The sequence below is a fragment of the Rhynchophorus ferrugineus genome, unplaced genomic scaffold (genome assembly GCF_030347505.1).
Source record: "Rhynchophorus ferrugineus isolate W39M unplaced genomic scaffold, kcgeb_rfMv2 rfM4, whole genome shotgun sequence".
In the NCBI taxonomy this organism is placed as follows: Eukaryota; Metazoa; Arthropoda; class Insecta; order Coleoptera; family Curculionidae; genus Rhynchophorus; species Rhynchophorus ferrugineus.
The window spans coordinates 41,795,364-41,821,143 of record NW_027472583.1 but is presented as its reverse complement, the minus strand read 5'-3'; the positions used below and the strand labels follow the sequence as shown (position 1 = coordinate 41,821,143).

At 31.5% G+C, this 25,780-nt stretch overlaps 1 protein-coding gene across 1 annotated transcript; it reads right to left on the bottom strand.

Moving 5' to 3' along the window:
• Positions 1-615: 615 nt before the first annotated feature.
• Cht8 (chitinase 8) lies at positions 616-25,780 on the bottom strand. The gene is made up of 10 exons (XM_076403274.1): positions 25,666-25,780; positions 25,471-25,552; positions 14,036-14,209; positions 13,895-13,975; positions 12,252-12,406; positions 12,067-12,194; positions 11,848-11,974; positions 11,575-11,760; positions 1,242-1,364; positions 616-1,180 (listed from the first exon to the last, which is right to left on the bottom strand). Exons 2-10 carry the CDS (start codon positions 25,532-25,534, stop codon positions 713-715), a joined length of 1,506 nt encoding a protein of 501 aa, XP_076259389.1. The 5' UTR covers positions 25,535-25,552; positions 25,666-25,780; the 3' UTR covers positions 616-712.

Sequence of the window (25,780 nt, the reverse complement as noted above, 5' to 3'; positions counted from 1 at the left end):
ATCGAAAGAAAGAAAATAATTCTGTCGTCTTTTTACCTTCGGTTTCTAGTGACTAGACACACAGTGAGAACATGATTACGGGTGTGTCCGTTCACGTTCCCATTTTGTATGTTTTGTGATACCAACTAAAGAAAAAAAAACATATTTTTTTTCAGGAACTATCACGGCTGGTTTCATAATAATGAAATAAATGGTTTAGGAACTTATAGAGAACAAACAAGATTCACACAGTTTGAGAATATTAAATGAGTTTAATGATTCAATGAAGGTCTTGAATACATCATACTGAGGCTATTACATCATCTTTTAATGAAAATCGAATTTTACGAAATTATTCTTAAGATATAAGAGGGTTAGGGATCTTTTTAATCTATAATAATGTAATAATACATATGATATCTTTAATAATCCTAAAGGTTACACTCAATCTTTTTTATGTAGTGTTAACGAATCTCTGTTCTCTCTGAATTCTCTGAATATTTGAACAATATTATTCTGGGCCTTTAAAAATGTCAAAAGGTATATGAGAATTAGACGTAAAAAACCTAAAATAACATAATTATAGTTACTCAGTAGTTAAGTATCCAGTTTTTGGATAAAAAATAAATTTAAAAAAATGCTCAAACAAAATTTATTCTAGTTGTACATGTACTACATTAAATTTTGAACGTTATTACTTATATAATGTACTCAATTTAAGTTTATAGACGGTTTAAGAACAATCAACCAATGAGGAGTAATTGCATACTCCCGAAGATGAATCATAGTATAAGCCGGAGGGACAGCTTAAAGATGCGGAAGCTACATATGCTCCATTGATGAGTTGACAGTAGTAATATTTGGAGCAATCGGATGAATCCCTGACATAACCAGCAGTGGTACATTCACCGGTACTAACAACGCTTGATGCTGTAGTTGTAGTGGTGGTTGTGGTAGTTGTAGTAGTAGTTGTTGTAGTAGTGGTTGTGCTATTGGAATCGGATGAGACTCTACTATCAGACGATGAAGCAGCTACTACGCTTGAATCTGCCTCTACTACTGATGATGATGATGAACTACTTAGAGCGCTGTTAATACTGACCATTAATTCAAACTTGGTACCGGATGTAGCAACAATATCATCAGTTTCCAGAGACCAAACCATCACTCCTCCGAGTCCCAAGGACTCGGCTAGTGCAACCTGAAATATTACGAGGCATAATTGATTAGAAGATGTCGGTGACACACAAAGTAGTGTTTACCTTGAGAGCGATTGATTTTGGGCTTTCGTAACTTAACCAGGTCGTTCCACTGTATGCATATGGTACTTGCGCTTCGTCATCCCATGCTGTAGTCCAACCACCGCTGGCAAACTGCTCTAAAATCTAGAACATACATGCATTCTATATATTATGTCATTAATTTACATTTTATGTCAATAGTGACATACATAATTCATAGCTAAATAAGGCAAGATATCAATAACTTCACTGTCGCAACGGATCCACGTTTCTGTTGGTTGTCAAATATTTATGGGTCAACAAAAGTGAGTATAACACCATTCTTTCAATTTCGCAAAATAAGTGCTCATGTGATTTAGGAACGAACAGTATTCCACTAAGATCCGGAATGAATTATAATTGGGGAAATTACAAATCCTTTAAATTAATATAGCAAGCCATTAAAATGCAGCGGTTAATTTACTGGGCTATGTTGTGCTGGTGAAAAAATAAAATTGTCATAATTGGTACCACCACCAAATACATTACACTTTTTAGCTTCTGAGATGAGAAGTGATTCTAACATTCTCTTCTATGATTATTCTATTCTTCTTGACCAACGCTGAAAAATATAATAACAGGTCAATTGAAAAGTCCCCCACCTACCATAGTAAAAAAATTCTTTTGCGAAAATTAGTTTTTTTTTATTCAACATAATTCCCTTCAAGAGCGATACACTGACTATAGCGACCCTATACTTTCCCATACCATTTTTGTAGTACTATTTGTACTTTGCTTCAAAATAAGCCTCAGTTTTGTCGATCACTTCTTCATTCGATGAAAATTTCTTCCCTGCGAAAATTTTTTTGAGATCTGAGAACAGGAAATAGTCGTTAGAGACCAAATCTAGAGAATACGGTGGATGAGCAAGTAATTCGAAGCCCAATTGTGCATACCTAAATATTCGTGAATGATATGATGTTCACGTTCAGTTGATATCTTTAGAAGGTCGGCTATTTCATTCTGTTTCATTTTACGGTCATTCAAAATCATTTTGTGGATTTTCTAAATGTTTTCGCCCGTAACAACCTCTTTTGGGCGTCCACTGCGTTCACTGTCTTCGGTGCTCATTTCACCATGTGTAAACTTTTAAAAATTTTTGATTGTTATTTTTCCTGAGGAACTGTATTTTTTCTCTTAAAAAACAATATTTTATAATCACGCGAAGTTCCTTTTTATCAATTTTTTTCACAATACCAAAAATTACTTCACTCAAAATGTTATAATTCGCAAACTAATGATTCGACAACTGTCAAATTTATATACGCATCTTTTGAGGGTTAAGGCTAACTAAAAAATATATATTTGTGGCGATCGCCACGACCCTTTAGGCCACCACGCATTCAGCTACAACAAGTTCAAATGTTGGCAATACAGGTGGATTGGTACCTCGCCGTTCCAGGCTATAAAAGACCATCACGACGACGTTTCGCCCTCTTTTCTTTTCTCGACCCCCTTGTAAAAGTACTACTTCTACAGCGCTACCGTACTTCCTTTACCTAACCTAATATCCTGCCAATTCGCCCGTCGACCACATGTATCATTCAATGTTAAAATAAACAAGTTTAATTCAACCAGTGTTTTTAGTTCTCGTGCAATTTCCTTCCAGAAATAGTAATGAGAGTTCGAAGAAACAATCCAGGCAGCCACATTTCGACCGACCGACCGACCTGACGAACATTCCTACAGATTGAATTCTAGTAGCGCCATCTATGTGTCAGGCCGGGGACTTTTCAATTAATCTGTTAGAAATAAGTTAACAAAATCTCAAACAATTTCAGATACATATTTATGACTTACTAGGAGTGCTGTGGCCACTACCAAATATTGATCAATTCTTACGAGTTCATTTTATGGACAAACCGGATGCGGAAATTGATAAAAGTGGTGGTCACAATCCAACAGTGAAACAAACTATTGTTCAAGAACTACAAATATAATCATAACAACAATTTCATAAAAATAATCAAAATAGCATTGCATCGGATGCCATCTCACAGTCATAATATCATCAAATGACCTGGCAAATTTCTTGCAGGTACGCACGTGAAGAGGTGGATATGGTTATTGTCGGAAAAAATATATACGATAGATATAGGTAGATAGATGTAGGTTCATCGGGTTATCTAGTTTTCAAATAACCCCATATTCATTTAAATGAACATAATTGGCCGGTGTGTATTCTTTTAAAAAGAATTAACTTTTTACTTTACCAAAATATACACTTTCATCTTACATCAAGGACAACAAAAATATTAATAATTATTATTTTATTCAATAAATAATTTTATACTTTTTTTATTTAAATGATGGTTTTATCCAAGGTCCTATGAAGGTCACTGCTTTTATAGTATCAAGAAGCATCTTAGCACCTTATTCGAGAACCACACAGCTATAATATTTATACACTATATTTCTAATTACATGTTTAATAATATGTTTATATAACAACACTTTTTAGCATTCTTGTATTTATTGTTTCTTTTTTTCTTGTTACCTTTTAATAAGGATTCTTCAGCAGAATCTAGTATCTGTAAGCCCAACTGCTAATAATGTTTAATTCACATATGTTGACACATGGAACTTATTATAAAGGGTACTACTAACTATTGTTTTTATTTGTAAAGTTGCTTTGGGTAGATATTGTATAGATTATGATTGTATAGATTGATTATATACATTTTTATCCAATTGTGTATTAGATTTATAGATTATATTTAGTTACAGCTTCATATATAAATTGCAGTAAATATCTAGTTAGACTCAATTCCAAGTCAGTTCCAAGTCAATAAAAGTTTCATCTTGCTTTTCTCTGATTATCTTCTGGAAATATATGGTTTTGCACAATTATTTGAAAGAATCATGTTTAAATTATATTTAAGTATCTTCTGTTATACATGTACATTGACGATGATGGAGTGACTTTTTAAAAGTCAAATTGGTAGTTATTATCATAATTTTTTCAATGATTAAATAAAAATTTACAAATCCATGTAAAAAATATATTATCGTACACTTTTACAATTTTCTGACTATTTTATACTGCGTTAATAAAAATGCTTGTTTTTTATTGTCAAATGTGTAATTGTCATTTTGTTGGAGAAATAACAAAAAGAACATACATATTTCCGCAACGCTTATGATTGCAAAATCTTAAAAGTGGTGGAATGTTTAAGTAAAGTTTTGGATAACAGAAAAAGGGCGAAGGTGAAGAATAGGAATAGGAATATTACTACTGTATATAGTACATATATATAGTAGTACTACGTATGTACATTATAATACACTGTCATTTTTATGAAGATATTTGAAAATTAATTAAAAACAATTTAGGATAAAAAATCAAGTTAGCAAGCCAAGATTAAGTCATTTTTCTGAGGTGATATTCAAATATCACCAGTAAAAAATGAATAAGCAAATCAATGATAGTGATAGGCAATGTTTTGAACCATAACAATATTTTAAACAACAAAGTATTGCATTTATAAAGAAATCGACTAATTACTATAAGAGCTTAAATCCATTCAAACAGAAGCTATGTGTATCTAAAATATCTTAAAGACATTCTTAATGTTTAATGAATTTAGTAGACAAATAAAAGGTAAGTTGCAAATACCTTTTAGAAAACGTTTTACCGAGTATTTAGTAAATAGCTTTCAAACCCAAGCTGATAATAAATTTATCTGATGGTTATGGAATGGAAACAAAATCTATTGCAAATAGATGAGAATATTTTGTGTTATAAAATCCATAAATCTAAAGGAAATTTCCAAAGAAATTCTATGTGTAAATAAGTCAAGCTAAGCACGATTAAAACATGTGAGAAATTTGTCGAGTAATTGTCAATATTGAAAACACGTGTAGTGCACTTGCACTTATCTATCGTATATAAAGTAAACAAAAATTAACGTAAAAGTAAAGTAGCAGGATAGAATAAGCTGTAAGTAATATATTCGCTTTAGATATTACATTACTTTCTGAAATTTCTATTTATTTTCTATATACTGTTAGATCTTCCAAAAAGATTTATTTTATTGAGGCACGAATAGAATATATTGTAAATTAATGTTACTGTTATATGCATGTTTTATACTTAAGTTAAGTGTCTTGAAAATTTCCAGGTAATAACAGGTCATTTGAAAAGTCCCCGTACTGGCACATAGGTGACACTACTAGAATTAAATCCATATGTTTTAGTTAGGCCTAACCTTCAAAAGATGCTTGTATAAAACATTCAGATCGCGATCAGATTCAGCATTTTAAGTGAAGCAACTTTTGTTATTGTGAAAAAAAATGAATAAAAATGAATTTCGTGTGTTGATAAAATATTTATTATTGAAGGGAAAAAATACATTTGAAGCTAAAACTTGGCTTGATGCCGAGTTTCTGGACACTGCCCTAGGAAAATCGATCATCAAGGATTGGTATGCTAAGTTTAGACGTGGTGAAATGAGTACGAAGACGGTGAACGCAGTGGACGCTCAAAAGATGTTCTTACCGACGAAAATATTTAAAAAATTAACAAAATGATTTTGAATGATCGTAAGTTGAAATTGAATGAAATAGCAGACATTCTAAAGATAACAACTGAATGTCTACATCATATCATTCACGAATATTTGGGTATGAGGATGCTTTATGTAAAGTGGGTGCCCTGCGAGCTCACTTTTGACCAAAAACAAAGACGGGTTAATCATTCGGAGCAGTGTTTGAAGATGATCAATCATAATAAACCCGAACTTTTGCGTCGATATGTGACAATGGATGAAACATGGCTCCATCATTCCATTCCGAAGTCCAATCGACAGTCATCCAAGTGGACTGCACACAATGAACCCACTCCAAAATCGTGGGAAAACGCAACAGTCGGCTGGCATGGTTTTGGCGTGTGTATTTTGGGATGCGCATGGAATAATTTTTATAGACTAATTTGAAAAAGGAAGGAATATCAACAGCGACTATTACATAACGTTATTGAACGCATTTGAAGAAAAAGAAAGTTCTGCTTCACCAAGACAATGCACCGTGTCACAAGTCAGTGAAAACGATGTCAAAAATCCATGAATATGGCTTCGAATTGCTTCCTCATCCACCCTATTCTCCAGATCTGGCCCCCAGCGACTTTTTCCTGTTCTCAGATCTCAAAAGAAAGCTCTATATAATGAAGACCTGTTATATAGTTAACTTAAATCAGTTTTTATATGGTATATAAAAATGAATTAGGTAATGAGTATGATAAATACAAGTAATTGATCTGGTTGCTCCATTATAACCTGCAAAAAACAATTGTGACTTGTTCTTGACTGTTGTATTGTAACAATCTAAAGAAGTCAGTAATACTCTAAGGCGCAATTAAATCATTAATTTAATTATTTACAACTATGATATATTAAATCATATTTTAAATTAATAGCTGATTTATGAGACGAAATTTATGCTATCTAAGATATGCGATCGTAAGATTATCTATGAGTAAGCTGAATACTTCTTCCAGACCTGATATTACATATCTGACATTATCTTATTTTGTTGTTGATAAACCACAGCAAATTACACGGCGCTGAAAGCACGCCCAATTATCTGCTATATAATAGTCCCAATAAATATATATTATTTTCTATAATTACCATGTTTTCGCGATAACCCTACCAAAGAAAATCGATACCTAACTCAGCAAATTCCACAGTAAAATCGCAAGAAAGCCGATCCAATCAGTGCCATGAACAGACTCTATTTTTTTGCCAAAGATCTTCCTCTAACTCGATTTAAATCCAATTTTAAGACCGTTAAATTGTCAATCAAGAACAGCTTACCGAAAGATTTAATTTGCTTGATAGATTTTAAAAGAACATGCAATTTAAGATAACGTTCCTAACTATAATCGAATTTAATTAACTATAATCGAAAATAACTATAATTAAAAATAGGGCGTGAGAAAAGTTATATTTGAGATAATGATTTGTATGTTTCGATTTAGCTAAGCTATTTATTATTAAATGCTTGGATGTACTCTGGTCACTTTTTTCCATTAAAAAGGTATTTATTGACAAAAATTCGTATACTATATATTAGTTAAAATATTTAAAAAATTATTATTAAAAAAAATATTAAATATATTATTTTTTCTTTATTTCAACTTGGCTATTCTACATTATAAGAACGACGTTAGTTTGGAAGCGAACCAATCATAGATCCTTTTGGCGGATATAAGTTTTACTGAACTTTCTTTCTTTCTTGTATAACAATACGTTTAATTTGTTCAATTCACGCCTTCAGTCATCTGCAGTAACATTTTTATAGGATTTTAGTGCCTCGTAAAATACTACACCCTGAATTCCACCAATAATATTTCGGTTCGGCGTGAATAGCATTATATAACAGAATCTCCTCGAATGATTTCTTGGGACTTGCATTTATCATAGAAGCGACACTTTCATAGTCAATCACAATATGTCATATGAGACCCTTCTGTTGCCGTTGAGCAATGAATCCGCGACATTCAAATGATTTCAAATCGCTTTTTCCCCTTGTTTAGATCCTTCATATTGCATGCAAATATCTGGAAGCAGTTGATTCCAGAGAATGGTTATCGACCAATAAGTTTTGCAATTCCTTTTCTTCGAAGTGTTTTGGTCCTCTAGGCCAATCTTTGTCAGTGATATTAAAATCGCCAGTTTTAAATGATGACAAATGTGAAACAAAAAATGACAATTGGTATGTGTCAAAGCAGCTCCACCATAATATTCTAAAAGCGATTAATGGGCGTCAGCAGCAGATTTACTCAAATGAAAACATAACTGTAATTAACGCCGAAAATACATTCTTGAACGTTTCATGATTGATCTCTGTTTACACCGGAAAGCTCAACAATATTAGGCTTAGGTTAGGTTGTTTACATTGGTATTTCACATTTTCACCAATAGATATCACTGAATAAAAACGAGAACCTGTTACTTTTAGTTGATTTTCGTTTTTACATTATATATTTAGCTCATATTCTGCTTCTTTGTGCCGTTTTCACACCCTGGTAGACGGTGGGCTGGTATCTGTTGACTTTTATTTAAATGCCTCCTCTCATTTAGTATTATTTTTCTGACCATTAACAGATTGACAGAATCTTGAATACATTTTTAACAAATTTTTACATTGGTTTGATCTTCTGCATCGAACCAGGGTTTCCAATCATGCTCTTTTTGATCTTGGAGGTTATATAAACAAGCAAAATTGTTGAATTTAATATTTCGACGACTTATTTAGGAGCTACCCTGAGAGGACGGTTATTTGGTATATGTTTGTGTGGAAAAGTTGCATGTATATAGTAGCAGTTCTGGAGAGAATGCACTGCAGCGATATGTTAGCAGACTTTTGCGAAATGAACTGATAATATAGTGATAAAACTGAGTTTATACATGGGTTAATGTCAATCCTGGTATAGTGACTATTATAAGTGATAATATTTTGTCTTTATCTATCTCTGGAATGTGTATTTTTCACTTAGTTGTGCTTCAATTGTGCTTTCAATAATATTGTAAAATATTAAACATTATGTAAAATGTAAAATTTTAACCACATATATTCTATAATCGATAATATTATTAATTTGTTAATTAACTTCCGACGGATCACTATTATACAAATAAAGCTGTATGGTATATGTTATGATTAAATTTTATTTTGTTAATTAAATTTTATAATGATCGCTTATAACAATTTTGTTATATATTAATAGCTTCAATATTTTAATATTTTAATCCATCATTTCCATATTTTAATAGCTCTAATTCTACATGTGTTTAAAGTGTAGGTACTTAGTAGTTCATAAGATAATAAACATAATACAATTTGTAGACGTGAACAACAACAATGATCATAGATCAGATTTAACACCCAAATATTATTTATTTTAAAATGACTAGGATTTGACGTCTCGTTTCTGAAATGAAATATTTCTTTCAATTGAACAGAAATAGGATTACATTCACCAATACAATGTATTCTACATTTTCATAAAAAAAGTATTGCCAACGAGAAGTTACTTATCATACAACCTTCATATTAAAAGTAAATATACGCAGATATCAATAATCTGGAAATACAATTCTATCTAATCTGTGTAGTATTAAAGGACACTCAACCAGAATAATATTGAGGAAAAAAAGGATTAATATAAAATATGTAGGTCAAGTAGTTAACAATATTTATAAAATAATATAAAAAATCTAGGTTACAATCTAGGTGTCGACAGTAACGTCAGAATTATTATTCTTCACCTGGATATACTTAGTAGAATAAAAAAATTGGGTGCATTGATTGTTGTTAGCCCAATTGCGTCACAACACCGCAGGTGAAACTGTCTTTAGCTCCATAGAAGACTGAAGCGGTACAAGTAATTAGACAAAATACAGTAAACATCTTGTTCTTTGGAAATACATTATCCACCACAAAGTTTAGGAACTCCGCCACCAATTAACGTCATTGATATTTCATTACCTGATAACCACCAAATAGATATCGTCTCTTCTTTACTTTTCAACATAGTTGATATAATTATGGGAACAGTTATAGAAAAAACAACATGGTGTACAATACGGTGCTACAAATTTCTTGGCCTATCGGATGTTGGCTGTTGATGTTGACGTTTATAATATTTTCACCATCAGCAGCATATTGGTTGGGAAGTTGGTACTCTCTCAGAGCGTCGACTATGGATTGATGATTAAAGACCAAATATTAAGATATGCTGGGCAATGGTAAAAAGTGAGATAACGTTTCTACGTTATTTTAATACGTTTCTACGTATTCCAAATATAATGACTATGACTATTTCGACCATTTAAAGATCCTGTGTACTATTTAATCTATCTCAAGTTAGGATAAGTATCTCAACAAAAGGAAGCAAAATATATATCGTTAAAACCATCTAGCAAGCGTCTGTAGTGATTTCGAAGGAAATATTTGGTCTAGAAATCAATTTCAGAGTGTGATGATCAAATTCCTTCTTTTTAAATAGCCTTAAAGATTTCTTTAAAGAAGATTTGAAGAGTGTATAGTATGTAATTAATAAGGAAATAATTGGCTAGAAATATGTTTGTTTCGTTTCCGTATATTTTCTTATTCCGAGTTGGAAAGAGAAAAAAGCAAATGCGATATTATTCAGACAGCTTGTGTCATTTATATAAATTTATTCACGTTGTTACATTGCTCTATCAGTATTTTATTTTAAGTAAATTTGGAATAGTTTTTAAATTTTGAAAGTTTTTTAACGAATGATTCGGAATTTTCGATAATATGGAAGATATTTGTTAACTCACCTAGATAATATCCTCGAAAAGTACCAATTATAATTTTAAAAATCTGCGCGATTAAAAAGACCGTTTAAAAAGATAAAGATAATATTGATAATACTTTGTCTTAATTTACACCACTGAGCCTAAAGCGCTACAAGCGCGATATCGCTACATATCTCACTTGTCATTAAATTTTTGCGAGAATGTAATTAAGTGTGAAGTACTACGACAGTTATAACAGAGGGGCGGTGAAAAGAAAATATTGCAGAGACCATGTCGATGCACAGTACAGCGTATTGCCAACGTAAACAACAGAACTAAGAACAACAGAAATAAGAGCTGAGTTTGGAAGAATAATTTAAACCTGGGGTGATCTTCGTGAAGGCTTCAAAATAGATACTATAGGAGAGACTGCAAAATTACCAAAGAGTCGTGAATAATGATTATATGTAAACATGAGAATATAAACTCTATTTGCTTTATGGCATGAAAATTCAAGTTTTTTCTCCACTAGTCCATAACAATGCACCGTACAGAGAATTGCCACCGTAAACAACGATAAATAAGAGCATAGTTTGGAAGAACAACTTACTCTTGGTTTCGTAAGTTTTGAGAGATATTTCAAAGGATTACCGTACTTTGTGAGTGGTAAGATCTACATTTTAGATCCTGATGATGCCATACATTTTAAAATTATTCTTCCATTAATGGAATTGATACCTCACTAATAAGCTTAGTAGACTGCAGCTTTATTGGAATGCCTAATTCTATAAGAAACCAAGTACATTGCGTACCAGAGAACATATTTAATGAAAAGTTTTATTTAAAAAAATAAATAATCAGTTTTATTAGCGTAAGTAATTAAATATATTTTAATAAACTTAAATATTATTAAATGTAGAAATCTTCAAATAGTCTTAGCGAAGCTTCCAAGTACTTCATTATAATAAAAATTAAGCAATAACCGTGGAAGATTAACCTATATATCTCATTTATACTTTTCTGAAGTAATTTATTAGATATCATACCTCATGATATCCCCAGAATCCACTTTCGAGTGTGTATGGTCCGGCAGGTCCAGCATCTGATACCGCAGCTCCAACACCATTTGCACTGGAACTGGATAGGGTGAAAGTCCTGCCGTAGAGAGGTATTCCCAAAGCCAATTTACTGGGCGAAGCTCCCCGTGCAATCCATCCATATACTGAGGCATTCTGAAATAGAATAGCTAGATATAGAAATAGTTGAGAAGTGTAATTTAGATAATAAATTCAAAAGTGACGAGTTTTTACTATACATACCACGTTGTATTCTTCATAAGTGGTACCAACATATTTGGCTTGGCCATAAAGAGGTGCATTGTGACCAGTTACTCCATCCCAAGCTCCAAAATAATCATATTCCATGAGATTAATCATATCCAAGTATCTGTCAATTAATTCAAATGTATTACTCATGATGGTTAATATATGCATATATAAATAGAAAAGGATATAAGCATTTTGTGTATTTATACTTACTGTGATAATGCTGGTACATCGTAAGAGATATCAGCGCTAGATGGCGCGGCAGATACAGCAGCTGTTAAAAGGTAACCATAAGAATCAAAAGCTTCACGGAATTCTTTGAGTAAAAGTGCGAAGTTTTCCTGCAAAACGAATGCTCAATGTTAAAAAGTATTGTTTGACTACTTAATAACATATACCTTGTCTGCTGAATTTCCACTGTCTCTTCTGGCGGGATATTCCCAGTCAATGTCAAAACCATCAAAGTTATAGGTTTGAATCAGTTCAATAGCGGAAGAGATAAAGGCAGCTCTACCAGCGGATGTGGAAGCCATGGTTGAGTATTTAGCGGAACCTTACAAGTATTATAAATTTATATATTTTGTGATCAAACAACTTTAAGAATAAGGTTGATATAAATATATTCAAAATGTGAACGAGATTGGGTCAATTGTCATTATAATTTTGAACTAGTGGGAGTAAAAATATATTTATTAAGTTATACATGAAAACGCATAAACAAAACGTCATCTGGAAGATTAATTGAAAATGTATTAAATTGTAAATTATTTCAATATAACTTAATTAGAAAATACTTTTAATAAGATATAATATAAATGATATAACATAAATAATATACATAAATAAACTTCTATTTCTTTTAAAAGGAGCCATTAAGTGAAACTGTGGCCAGAAAACGAAATAAGTAAAAAAAATAATAACAAATAAATTAATAGAATATAGAACAAATTAAAATACACACGTCAATTCAGAAACTCGAAAATAGCAACTTGATATCAAATAGAATTGAAGGTATCACCCTTAGAGTGATTCAAGAGTTAAAGCCTTTCAGATTTGATGATATATTCAGTTATAATTATTTCTGTGGCGAATATTATGTATATGAACTAATTTATGAAGTTTGAATTAAAATTATGCAAACAATACTCTGGACAGAAAGCAGGTAACCCTTCCGAGATTAAAGCTACAGCAGTGCAGCAGCTGTAAATTAAAAGCATACAATTATATTCACATAAGTATGCCGAAATATTGGGACTAGGGAAATTTGTTATCAATTTGTAGTGAGCTCAAGAAGAAATTTGAACGAAATTTTGTATCTGATATATTATGATATTTCAAAGTTTCAAACATGGCAAAACATATCAAAGCATTAGCAATTGGTTAATACATAATTGAACAAAGAGGTTGATAATCAAATTAAATAGAAACATCTGCCGTTTTCAATTTTAAAAATAAATATAAAGAGCATATACGAGTTCCAATAAATGACCACGCAATGCCCCAAATCTATTTGTATATTACTAAATGTGGCAATCCATGCCAGAGAAATACAACAAAACTAACTGGCTACTGGTTTCAGTTTATCAACATTTAAGGAAGTATTGTATTAACCTCTTTATAAATTCGGGGTGATCTTCATCAAGACTTCAAAATAAACACTGTAAAAGAGACTGCAAAATTACCAAAGAGTAATGAATCATGATTGCATGTGAACATGAAAATATCAAGTGTGTCATGTATATTGTTAAGGTACATAAACCATTTAAATATAAAAGTTTATTAAAACTTATGGGAATACTAATGAGCAATCTTAGTTATAGAAATTCAAAATAAATAATAAACAAATATTTCAAAGTAAATAGTGCAGATATAGTATTCATTTAACATAAGTTATGAAATTGTAGTATAATAAATGCTTAATATTATTAATATTCGGAAAGTTAACATTACTGGAAAAACAGCTTCAGTTTTAGAATCTCTAGTTGTAAGAAATATTACCCAAACTTAATTTAAAAGCTTTTAAATGTTCTAATTTAGTTACCTTCACTCCAACCGCCAACAGCCAGCAACACTTTTAGATTAGGGTTTGATTCCTTCAAAGCAATGGCATCAGCAAAACCGTCTACAACATAATATTGATTTTTAATATGTATTTGAGTTAAATATGCTTTTTTTATCTCACTCAGATTGATGTCTAGCCATTCGTCTAGGAGTGTGACTTTGTTCGTGGAACTATCCAAGCCGACGAAGGAGTAAATGTAATGTGTGCACAAGCTGGTGTCAATATCAGATATCAAAAAGTTGCCATTGCCAGTACGATATCTGGACCAAGTTCCGTGGTAACATATGACGCTAGCTGTAACAAGATTTAATAGATATTAATTTAACTTAGCCTATTTGTTATATCCATAATATCGAAATTTTGCTTCAAAAAATAACATTTTTCCATTTAGTAATGTTCTTTAGTTATTGGATGAAAACCTAGCTCCAACTCTCAGATAACTCTCAGATAGCTTAGCATATTTTAATAAACACACAACTGTTTACAGATGCTTATATACGATAGGAAAAATTGAAAAGGGGGATAAGTAGCCACCATACGAATTACCTGAAAATGTCATTTCAAACCGTAGAGATTTCATTGATTTTCAGGTCGAAAGAGAAAAGCATAGCTGTGCAGTATTTCTTACGAGCTGTTGAAACTGAATGAAACTCTTACTGCCGATATCTACCGATGTCATTTTTACGAACCGATTCACGCTTTCGAAATGCCAAAAAGGCATTGAAACAATCACTGATTGTATTGCCACCAAACCAACATACACCCTCAACATACCAACTGCCGATATGGTATTGCTACGGAAAAAAGTTGTACAAAATGACGGAAAATATTTTAATACATACATGTATATACCAATTTGTATCACCAATGTCTGAAAAATCTGTGTATTTAGTTGTTTCTAAAAGGTGTGGTTTACTATAAACTGTAGAAGAAAATCTAAGAGACTACAAATGAGATGTTTGACTTGCCCATTGAAGGAAAATTATTTGGAATCATTTAAATGAGAGGTTCGAGCCTATTATCCCTACTCTCCAGATGGTGGCCTGTTCATTCAGAGATTAAGAGATTCTTTCGAGTAATAATATATAGCCTGTCAGAATTATCATGTCACAGTACTTAACAAGGTTGAAATTAATGAATTCTTTCATGGATTGCAATAAGGAGTGATTTTTTCTACACGAAGTTCCACTCTTTTCTGACATATGAAAAATATATTTGTTAACAGTAAAGATTATTTGTCCGTTTATTTTCGGATATTTTTATAAAAAAGAAAGTAGTGATCGGTTATACCATGGCCATCAACCGATAACTGATAAACAGAGTGAACAAAGTCACAGCCAAATATGGTCATGTTGTGAAAGATTCTTTTTACATTATTACTGCCTGGTCTACCATTATTTGTAATGTTGTGGTCAGAAATATCATTAGCAATATTTCCTTTTAGTTCTATGTTTAACTTTTTTATATTTGAATCATATATACGGTGATAAGTGATTGGCATAGTTTCCAACAACACTGAACAAACTTTACAAGCAATTGTTTAAATATTATAATATATTTCCTCCAAATTACATTTTTAATGTATAATTGGAAATCTTTGGAATAATTCAATCTACATAAATAAACTACTACGAAATGTATTATACAAGAAACAATGGGAGAGAAATAGAATGTAATAATCCAAGTTCTTTAAAATATCGGCTTTATAATAATTTGCAACTTCTAGTCGGGTATATAATATTATATGTTGATCAGAAACGAACGAGACCTACTTTTCTTTATCATGAAGTTTTGATTAAAAATTTGTCCGCAATTTATAATTTTAGCGGCTTTCGTGACTAGTGGTAAAAGCAGCATTATTTTTCCGATATGGAAAAGTCATTCCGCATGATGGATAGGTTAATTTAGTTGTAGTGGTGGCATACAGATTTGTTTGTGCATCACTTGGTTTACATCGATAATTTCTCGATCAATAATAACACGTAGGCACTTTGTTTCCTTTAATAATATTATACGGGGCACAGTCGTGGGGTAATATCCCCGATTATTGTATACTCTGAGTTTTTTCGTCATTTGTTAGGTATGAAATAACTAGTTTCACTTTATTATAATAAAAAAGATAAAGCTAGTCATAAATATTCTCTCTCTCTATATATATATATCGGCTTAGCAAAAATTTTGCCTGCGGTTTTGATGAGAACGGGAGCTCCGAGAAGCTCATAGGGAGGAAAAAAATTTAGGCCTAATATTTTTGTATAATAAGCCTTATAAATAAATATATTGCAATAAATCGAAAAACGCCCAAATAAAGCAACCAGGAATAGCTGTCAGGTCGGTGACCAAACAAATATTTTTGGCTGTGGTCAACGCGCTGCCAGTTCCAACTCCTATACGGTAGATTATTCGTCGTTTAATTCGTCGACGCGTAATTTCTAAAATCAAAATCTGGCAATATTGTACGGCTAAATGCGACAGACAATTTGAATTCGCATTTTGGAAGTCAAATCCTTAAGTTATACAACATGTCAATTGAAAAGTCCCCGGCCTACCATAGTAAAACACATTTTGTTTTTGCAAAATTAGTTTTTTTTATTCAACATAATCATCCTTCCATGGTGATACACTGATTATAGTGCCCCTCCAACTTTTCGATACTATTTTTGTAGTGCGATTTGCCTTTCGCTTCAAAATATGCCTCAGTTTCGACGATCACCTCTACATTCGACGAAAATTTCTTCCCAGCGAGCGTTCTTTTGGGATCTGAGAACAGGAAATAGTCGCTGGGGGCCAGATCTGGAGAATACGGTGGATGAGGAAGCAATTCGAAGCCCAATTCATGGATTTTTACCGTCGTTTTCACTGACTTGTGACACCGTGCATTATCTTAGTGAAGCAGCACTTTTTTTTATCTTCAAATGCAACCGTTTTTCGGCGATTTCGTCTTTCAAACGGTCCAATAATGCTATGTAATAATTGCTGTTGATGGCCGCTTCTGTTTCAAGGTAGTCAATGAAAATTATTCCATGCGCATCCCAACATACAGACGCCATAACCTTGCCAGCCGACTGTTGCGTTTTTCTACGCTTTGGAGTGGGTTCATCCTGTGCAGTCCACTCCGTTGACAGTCGATTGGACTTCGGAGTGAAATGATGGAGCTATGTTTCATTCATTGTCACATATCGACGCAAAAACTCGGGTTTATTACGCTCATTATGGTGAAAAGTGAGCTCGCCCGGCACGGACTTTGCACAGAGCTTTCTCATACACAAATATTCGTGAATGATATGATGTACACGTTCAGTTGATATATTTAGAGTGTCTATTTCATTCAATTTCAATTTACGGTCATTCAAAATCATTTTGTGGATTTTTTAAATATTTTCGTCGGTAATAACCCCTTTTGGGCGTACACTGCGTTCACCATTCGGTGCTCATTTCACCACATCTAAACTTACCATACCATTCCTTGATGGTTGATTTTCCAGGGGCAGCGTCCGGAAACTTGGCATTAAGCTAAAGTTCCAAAGTTGCTTCACTCAAAATGCTATAATTCACAAACTAATGATCCAACAGCTGTCAAATTTATAGGCTAACTAAAAAACATATGAATTTAATTCTGGTAGCGCCACTTGGATTTTTGAAATCATCTTTTGATTTAATTTGATGTTCGATGAAGAAAAAGAGTAAAAGAAAAATTGTTCTTGCTTAAAGACTGTTTTTAGTTAATATTGTTCTGAAGACATGGTATATCGTTTTACTAGGTTTTATTATTCTAAAGGTTGCTAAGATTTTTCTGTACATTTTAGTGGTATTAACTTTTGGTTAATTTCAGGTTTCATTAGTAAATGTATTTCTTAATAAAGCACTAACCGAATATTGCAGGTAATGAATAATTTAATTTGTGCAGCTTGAGTTAATATGAATGTTGAATGTTCCATAGAATAATAACAATTATAAAATAGTTTTATACAGTGGTAATTCCTCATTTTTTGATAGAAAGAAGTAGAAAGCAATAGATAAATGAAAACAATAGGCAAACTAGGTGATCTATCTGCACGGGCGAGGACTAATCTCTAGACTCTTAAAAAATGCTGTTTTCCTTCACTTACTTGCCATTTCAAAATTAGTTCTATGAATAAATATCTGATTTATCATTGACAAGATATTCATAGAATATTTTTAGGACCAAAAAAGTGTTAGTTTGTATGGACACCATTAGGCGTTCCATCTGGTTATGTGGACAACGCCTTTGTAATTTATAACCATGGAATAGTCAAGCCCATTTAATTCCTAGCTGATAATAATTGTCAACATAAGATTAATGTTTTAAATGGTTGATATACATTCATCGAAATTAATATAGTTTATGATCAAATGCAGTAACAATTAGATTCAATGTTCGATACTTCAGGAAGGAAACCTGAAATTAACCAAATAAGTTTCTATGTTAGTCCTAGTTTTTCAACGAAAAATAAACATTAGTAGGGTACTAAGAAAACACAACATCAAAGTCACCTTCAAACCAAATAGAAAAATATCTTAGAAAGACGCTCCATAGCTCCAAAACCAAAATCGTTTCGCAAAGGTAAAAAGTATGTGTAGGTGGAAAAGTGATTGTTATGAAAAATATACGTAAGGGACACAGAGAGGACCATGAGTATGCGGATCAAAGAAAATAAATGAAGCTGCGAAATGTACTTGCTTATAGGATATCCTGACTATCAGAGTCTCAGTACCAAACCCGCTCTGAAAATGTAATCTGTAGCGATTGAGAAATGTAGTTTAGTGTCAAATAATGAATGCGACAACAGTACTTTTATATTAATATAAGGAGTTTCAATAGCATTCAATAGCAAAATCCTAACAAGCCAAAATCCATACTACATGGTAGAAGTAAATATTTTTAAAAAATTAAATATATCTTACATTAGATATGCTTAGTACAATATTAATTTATAAATTAATTTATAACTATTTTTCTGGTGTACATCAGTATGTATTTTCCAAGATTTCCTAGACAACTTTATTAATTCGATACCATCAGTATTTAATTGAAATCTATTTGCTGATTATAACCAGCAGCTATGTCATCTTAATATTATTATAAAGTAATATAAAGAGACGTTACCGGTAACATAAATTCATATTATTTATGTACTTAGTATTACTCAAAATTCTTGCTATATATTTACAAACACCTGTTTGAATGAATCTTTTTATCATTGAGAAAACCCAAACAAATATTATTGTACTTAAATGAGTTTCATACTTAATATTTCCTATTTCATTGAAATGTTATTATCAACATTTCTAAATATTCTAGTATGAAAAATTTTTTCTGTAATAATAAATTATTTACTGAGAACGTTATCTTTTTTTTACAATTACCTTATCAAGTACATGACTACATAACAAACAAAATGTATCAAAATTAATTCTCTTTTAAACAGTAAGTGTACCAGAAAAATAGTTTAAATAAATTAATTTATGATTTAATCGAACCCATTATTTCAACAATATGAATTGTTGTTATAATTAAGTAAATATTGGAAGTTAAAATTGTTATTTTACTATATAAGTTATACTAGTTGATTGTAGAGAAACTGCTTCTACTATGTTAGGGTTTTTTATCAGTTGAATAAATTGAACACCGTATAATGCGACTTAATCAAGAGCTATTTTGAGAATTTTAATATGGGTGAGACTGAGATCAAAACAAGTATGTACAAGTGGGAAATGATTTTTCAAATCCATTTGAGGTCCGAGTCTGTGTTCACCAAGCAGATGTTGTCTCTCCGCATCTATTCGACAAAGCATTGTATGAAATTATGCGAAAAGTTTTTAAAAGTAGACATGGTATTCGATTTGATACTACAAACTCCTTGGCCGATCTCATGTTCGTTAATGATATCTGATGCCCTATATTTGACAGATATGATATACTGATACGGATATTGGAGCTTTTAGGATCCTTCATATATAATTTGCATCGCAGATATGGCTGCAGAGTTAAGTCCTAACAACCAACAGACCACTTGCTATTTTAAATTTCAACCGGATCTAATTAGAGTAAGTGTAACAGTTCACTTCAAATAAGAAAAAGGTAGCATCTACCGCCGAAGTAATAAGCCTTTTGCTTCTCTTAGATGGTGTGTTTGGAAGAGAAGAAGACTAAAATCCACATTTTGAACGTTCCGAGTCTTGGACTCGACAGCACTAAGATGCTATACTTAAGCAAATTCTTCTTATTTCTCTCCTAGGTTATAGTAGAGACGAGGCCATCATTACACAGTTAAGAAACAAGTTCAATACGCGGTTTGGCCATGTGTATCGAATAAAAGGTGAACGAATTCTTCACAATCTTGTGTGGCGAAGTGGTTCTTTTGGGTGGAAGACACAGAGAACAACTCCGAAAAAGAGAGAGATTAAGAAACTCCGGCCTATCGCCAACTGTAGCGAAATTTAGTTAGGAATGTTAGAAGGCCTGCGGCACCAACAGAAGCATATTGGTTGAGAAGTAAGATAGATAAGAGTCGTGTTAACAGTAAAAGATAAGAGTCGTGTTAACAGAAAAAAGTCAGTTTCTTGGTTGAGTAAAGGAATTTTGTTTGTAAATTACCTAAAAACGTGTGAAATTGGGAAAACCAACCTTAGATTCTTATCCTGTTAAGCTATTAGGCCAATTGGATGTAACAACTCATTAAAATGACCAGTTTATAAACATAATCAATATCATGCACGAACTCACACATCTCATGAAAAAATATAAAAAAACCTATGGATCAATGAATTGTTTCAATATCGACCTTATTAGACATATTTAGCTTTCTCTGAGGTTGCAAGGGATTTTTAATAAAAACACTAATAGCTGTTAGACAGAAATGTTTGTGTCGTGGCATCTATTTCTAGAGAAAAATTTCAGGTGCAAAAACGTGACTGTAATTTTGGTAGCTAAAGATGTCCCTAAATATTATCAAAATACTTCAGACATTCTACGATGGTTCTATTAGATGTGTACAAGTGCGCGAACAATTTGCCAGATTTGTTTGCGATTCAAGCCAATACAGAATAGGAGGATGTTGACTCTCTCTATATTTTCAACATGGAATGTAATTATGTGAACGCTATTGAAAATTACATTGCGTTCAGGTTAAATGCTGATGTTCAAATACTTCTAAACTCTTAAGATGGCGTTAGTGAAGGAAGACAATTGCAAATGGTTATTTGCCAATTCGTTTGCCATATCAATACATTGATATTACTACAGCCTAGCAAAAATTTGACATTTCTGTTAAAGTACGACAATTATTATACACTCGAGAAGGAGATTCAAAGATGCAGATTATAGTGTTATGGACATATTAATCGAATACAGAATGATTTAATTCGTCACACGCTTTCATTGCAAAATTGACCTTTTGCATGGAATTATAAAAAAGATGGATATGGATGAAGATCACAAATAGCGACTTGAATCAGCAGTAGCTAGACACCAAAGTTGAGGAATCGTAGTTCTTAGGCATCAATGTTCGATAATTGATTGATAAGTAAAATTAGGCTGAAAATTAAACATGTTTATACCAGTATAAAACCGTTGGACAATATAAAAGCGATTTGGAAAACAGGTCTACACATTTTAAATAAAATCATATTTAGATTCAGAATACAGTAGACTTGATTAATAGTACTTTGATAAAAAAAATACACATACGAATTACACAAATTATGTCTGATAAACCAGATTATGCTAAATGCATAAATTCTATTGGTTACCCGTCACTATCTTTTCGATTATGTTTGATATTATTTACTTAGACGAACACACTTTATTTGGTTAGTAATCGTAGATGTTATTTGCGTGTTATTTATTTTGTATGCAAAATTTTGATAAGAAATCATTTCTCTTTGAGTAAATATTTGCATATATGAATATCAAGATCTTTATAAGAGCGTAAATGACAATTCCGAAAACAAGTGAGAGTATTTTAGTGTCGTTATTTTCATGTGCTGATAAACTAAATATTATAAAAGAGATAGTATACATTGTAAAGGAATATAAATGTTTGTGAGCGTAAACGTAATTCATTTTGTCGTGTTTTAATTTTCATCCAACAAACAAGTCTTGATAATATATAAAAATAGAGTAAATCAAAAGGAAACTTAACTTTTCGTGATATAGCCATTGAGTTTTTACTCAAATGAATGTTGATCATAAACAAATGTTTCGTAATTGTGTAAGATTGTAAATGTAGCATACTACTGAAGCAATAGTTATAATTTTTGTGAGTACAGTTGTTCAATTTTATTTTTGGAATATACTTGAAGCAGTGTCTTCATTTTATTCACTTTGGGGAATAACAGATATTAAAGAAAGTGATACAGTCATGAACGGTTATCAAATTCTCCGAAAATCTTACGATATATATGCTTTATTACCTCGATATATCTATTAAAATTTATATATTGATAGAAGTGTGTTTCACTTCGTGTGTTTTAAAATGTTCAATCAACCAGTTAAAGTTTTATGAAAACGTCACCAAAAATCTGAGGGAAACTTCATTGTGGTAATAAAGTATTAATCGTTATCGGTCTACAATTCTGGCATCTTAAGATCAGTACTTTTAGGCAAAATGATACATAACACAAACGTAATATTCCTTGTTCACATTTTTGACTCAGTGACAATAATACATAAAGAATGATACCTTTATATAAAGTTCATTCAGTCTCAATGTTTATTGCATTTTGAGGTTGTTGACTGAATATTTTGTCTGAGTCAATTTATTATTTAGATGAGCTGTTCGATCGTTTTATAACAAGGTAGCTGCAATACCTCAAGTTTAATTCCATTTTGCGTTCGAATCACTACAAATATAAAAAAACATTTCACCCGATCTATCGTTCCCTACCTACAGGAGCGTATCCTAGGAATGTTTTCTTGCTGATGTAAGAGTGGAGCATTTCTTTGAACGGTTTCACCCGATGTTTCGGTATCGTATTAGGTTCTGCGTGTCAAATTTTGGTTAAATCCATTATGTATTGGATGGCATCATTATTAACTTTTTACTAATTGTACTAATTTTTTAATGGTAAGCATCAAGCACATATCCTCAATTGAAACTATCTCTTCATTTGAATTCATTCGTTCAAATGAAAGATAACTATCAACATTATTTATGCACCAGAAATCATATTTAACAATGTTGTGCGTCGAAAAACATTATAATATACAGTGTTTTAAAAATATTTTTAAAACTGTTTATTCCAGTTCAAAATGACCATTGATTGCTCATCTAACGTATGTTGGGTCAACTAGTCAAGTAGTAAAATATTGATCAGTTCTATTTTGTTGATATGATTCTATAAAATCATATAAAATATTTTCGTATAAAATATAGATCAATTAATTTAAATTTGTCTACTTCTCAACGAATAACTGTAAATATGAAAAAAAGTTCAGTGTTTACAGTTGCTATAGTGATGCTAATTTTAGTATTTCTTAAGAACTTATGTTTTTTAATCAGAAGAAGGTTTAAGGTTATACTACCCAGGAGGAAAATAAACCACCACTGATTGGTGTACTTATACAAAATATCACAAAAATCTAACAGTTGCAAATGATGTTTTGAAACAAAATATTTGTATATTTATTGAATGATATAACATGTAGAATAAAAGTGTAATATTTTCGCAAACTTAAGTTGAAACTTGCTGATAAATTAGGATACTATAGTTTTTTAATTCTTTGTTTTATTTATTCAATTCCTAGTATACACCACGGATGCGAGTGCGGAATATATTATGTGGTATTTTAGTCAATAATATATATTCAAGTTTAATAACTTATATATTTCTTTAACAATTTATAACTTAATGGAAAATTTACTTTACTTTTTTCATTAGCGGAAAGTACTACTCTAATTAACCGTTATTGAATGCTATAGTCTATTCAAAATTATTTTGTACATACGTCATCGAAATTTGTGACATCAAAACGTAGCAATTGTTGCCGTATCAACTCTGAGTTTTAATTTAGTTTTGACATTTCACTAAAATGTTATCAGATATAATTTATTTTAATACTATAGTAAAAAAAACTACATTTAATTATACAGTCACAATAGTTTATAGGCTAGATTTATAACTTTTTATCACTCTTGCTTTCAAGAATTTTGCATACGTCTGACAACCGGACGACTTTGACAGGCTCATTCGTTTACGTGTTCGAAGTAATCAGACAGAATTGTGTCTCTTCTTAGCTAGAATAAAATGAGAAGGAAAATATTGTCTGATTCTAAAAGAAATGTACAAATTATTGCAAGTAATATATTAAACATCTTGATGAAGTATGCAAAAAAAAACTTTGAGTAGACTATATAAACATTTCACGATAAATATGCTTAACGTATTGAAACACTGAACATCAGGTTGAATTAAACCGAACAGATTTATCATTACGAATTTAATAGAATACAGTGAATGAAATTATCATGCGATATCACTGCCATTCCAATTAATCTGTATAATTAAGTAAGTATTGAAAGGAAAACAGCCATTGTGCCGCATATTCCAAAATCCAAGACAATTTATATGGAAATGCTTGAATGGAAACTCCTACTCCAGTCGCCATATTGATGAGGCATAAAGCAAACAACGATGGAAAAGATATCAGCGGTGATATAAACAATATTAAATGGCCTTTTATTGGTTTGAACTGGCCAACAATGATATTTAAAAAATATAGCTCATTTTATTTTCTGCGAAATATTTTTATACATTAAAATCTATTGGCAGTTTTAGTCCATATGCACCTATTATTCTCTCTTAAGATTTTACTAATTTACAATAATAATCTGTTATAATATAATAACTGTTACACTAGCAACAGCAGTACCAAATCTTATATGATTTAATTTTACGCAGTTTTTAGATCACAGTGAGTGTGCGTATGTTTAGCATAATAAATGAAGCAAAATATCTTGTGTGAATGTGATAGCTGGCATTCTAAATAAAAGCTGAAATCTACCAAACTCTAGAAACATACTTATGAGCCAACTATGTGGTAGCAGGTGTTGGTGAAATCAAAAAATAAAGATTTAAAAGAATAAACAATAGAAGTTTCCTAGAGGTCTTCGTAGTCAGAATACCAACGAAAATTTGAACTTTATGCTTCCAATAGAAGCTGTTGAGGGTAATAATGGTTTGAAGAAAATTGACAAGCGTGTATTTTAAATTTTTCATTTGCTAAAGACATAGTTTTTACAAACCATGTTTTTTAATTTCTCGGACATTGGCAATTTCCCACGAATTAACTTGAAATACCTAAATACTGATAATGAATATGACTGTAATAATGAGTTTAACATTGATTTATTGTTTGGTAAATAAATATTATAGATGATTCTAAAGAAAAAGTAACACATATTTATAAAAAATCCATGGGGTATGCAGAACTATTAAACTATAACAAAACCGACATTTTGAATCTTAAATTTGAATTAAAAACTTTGTACCAGAATTATTGACAAGTGTTCAAATGTAATAAATTAACTTACTTGCTGCTATACATTGAAGCGTCAGACTCAAAACGGCCAAAGTTGACACCAACTTTCTGCCCATGATTCTGGTTTAGATATCCTAAGCAATAAAAAATAAATTTCACAATTTATGAGCATCTTTATCACTCTGCAGCTATCAACCACAGTTTTGCTTCAAAGCATCACCATTTGTTATAACGCATCTCTACTCACCCTGAATGTAATGCTGGTAAAACTGTATAACTTCGCTTGAGTCCCGATTGCTTATATATAGTTCATCAAATCATTTGCTTCCATATCTAATCTTTGCGTGTTTAATTCTTTTATG

Bases quoted from the DNA above. Each gene is read 5' to 3' on its own strand.
- Cht8 (XM_076403274.1), bottom strand. From the start codon at position 25,534: ATGGGCAGAAAGTTGGTGTCAACTTTGGCCGTTTTGAGTCTGACGCTT. The intron at 1,365-11,574 runs GTATGATATCTA...TGTATGTTCTAG, and splicing joins GATTCTGGGGATATCATGAG to ATTTTAGAGCAGTTTGCCAG. The intron at 1,181-1,241 runs GTAAACACTACT...GTAATATTTCAG, and splicing joins CAAAATCAATCGCTCTCAAG to GTTGCACTAGCCGAGTCCTT.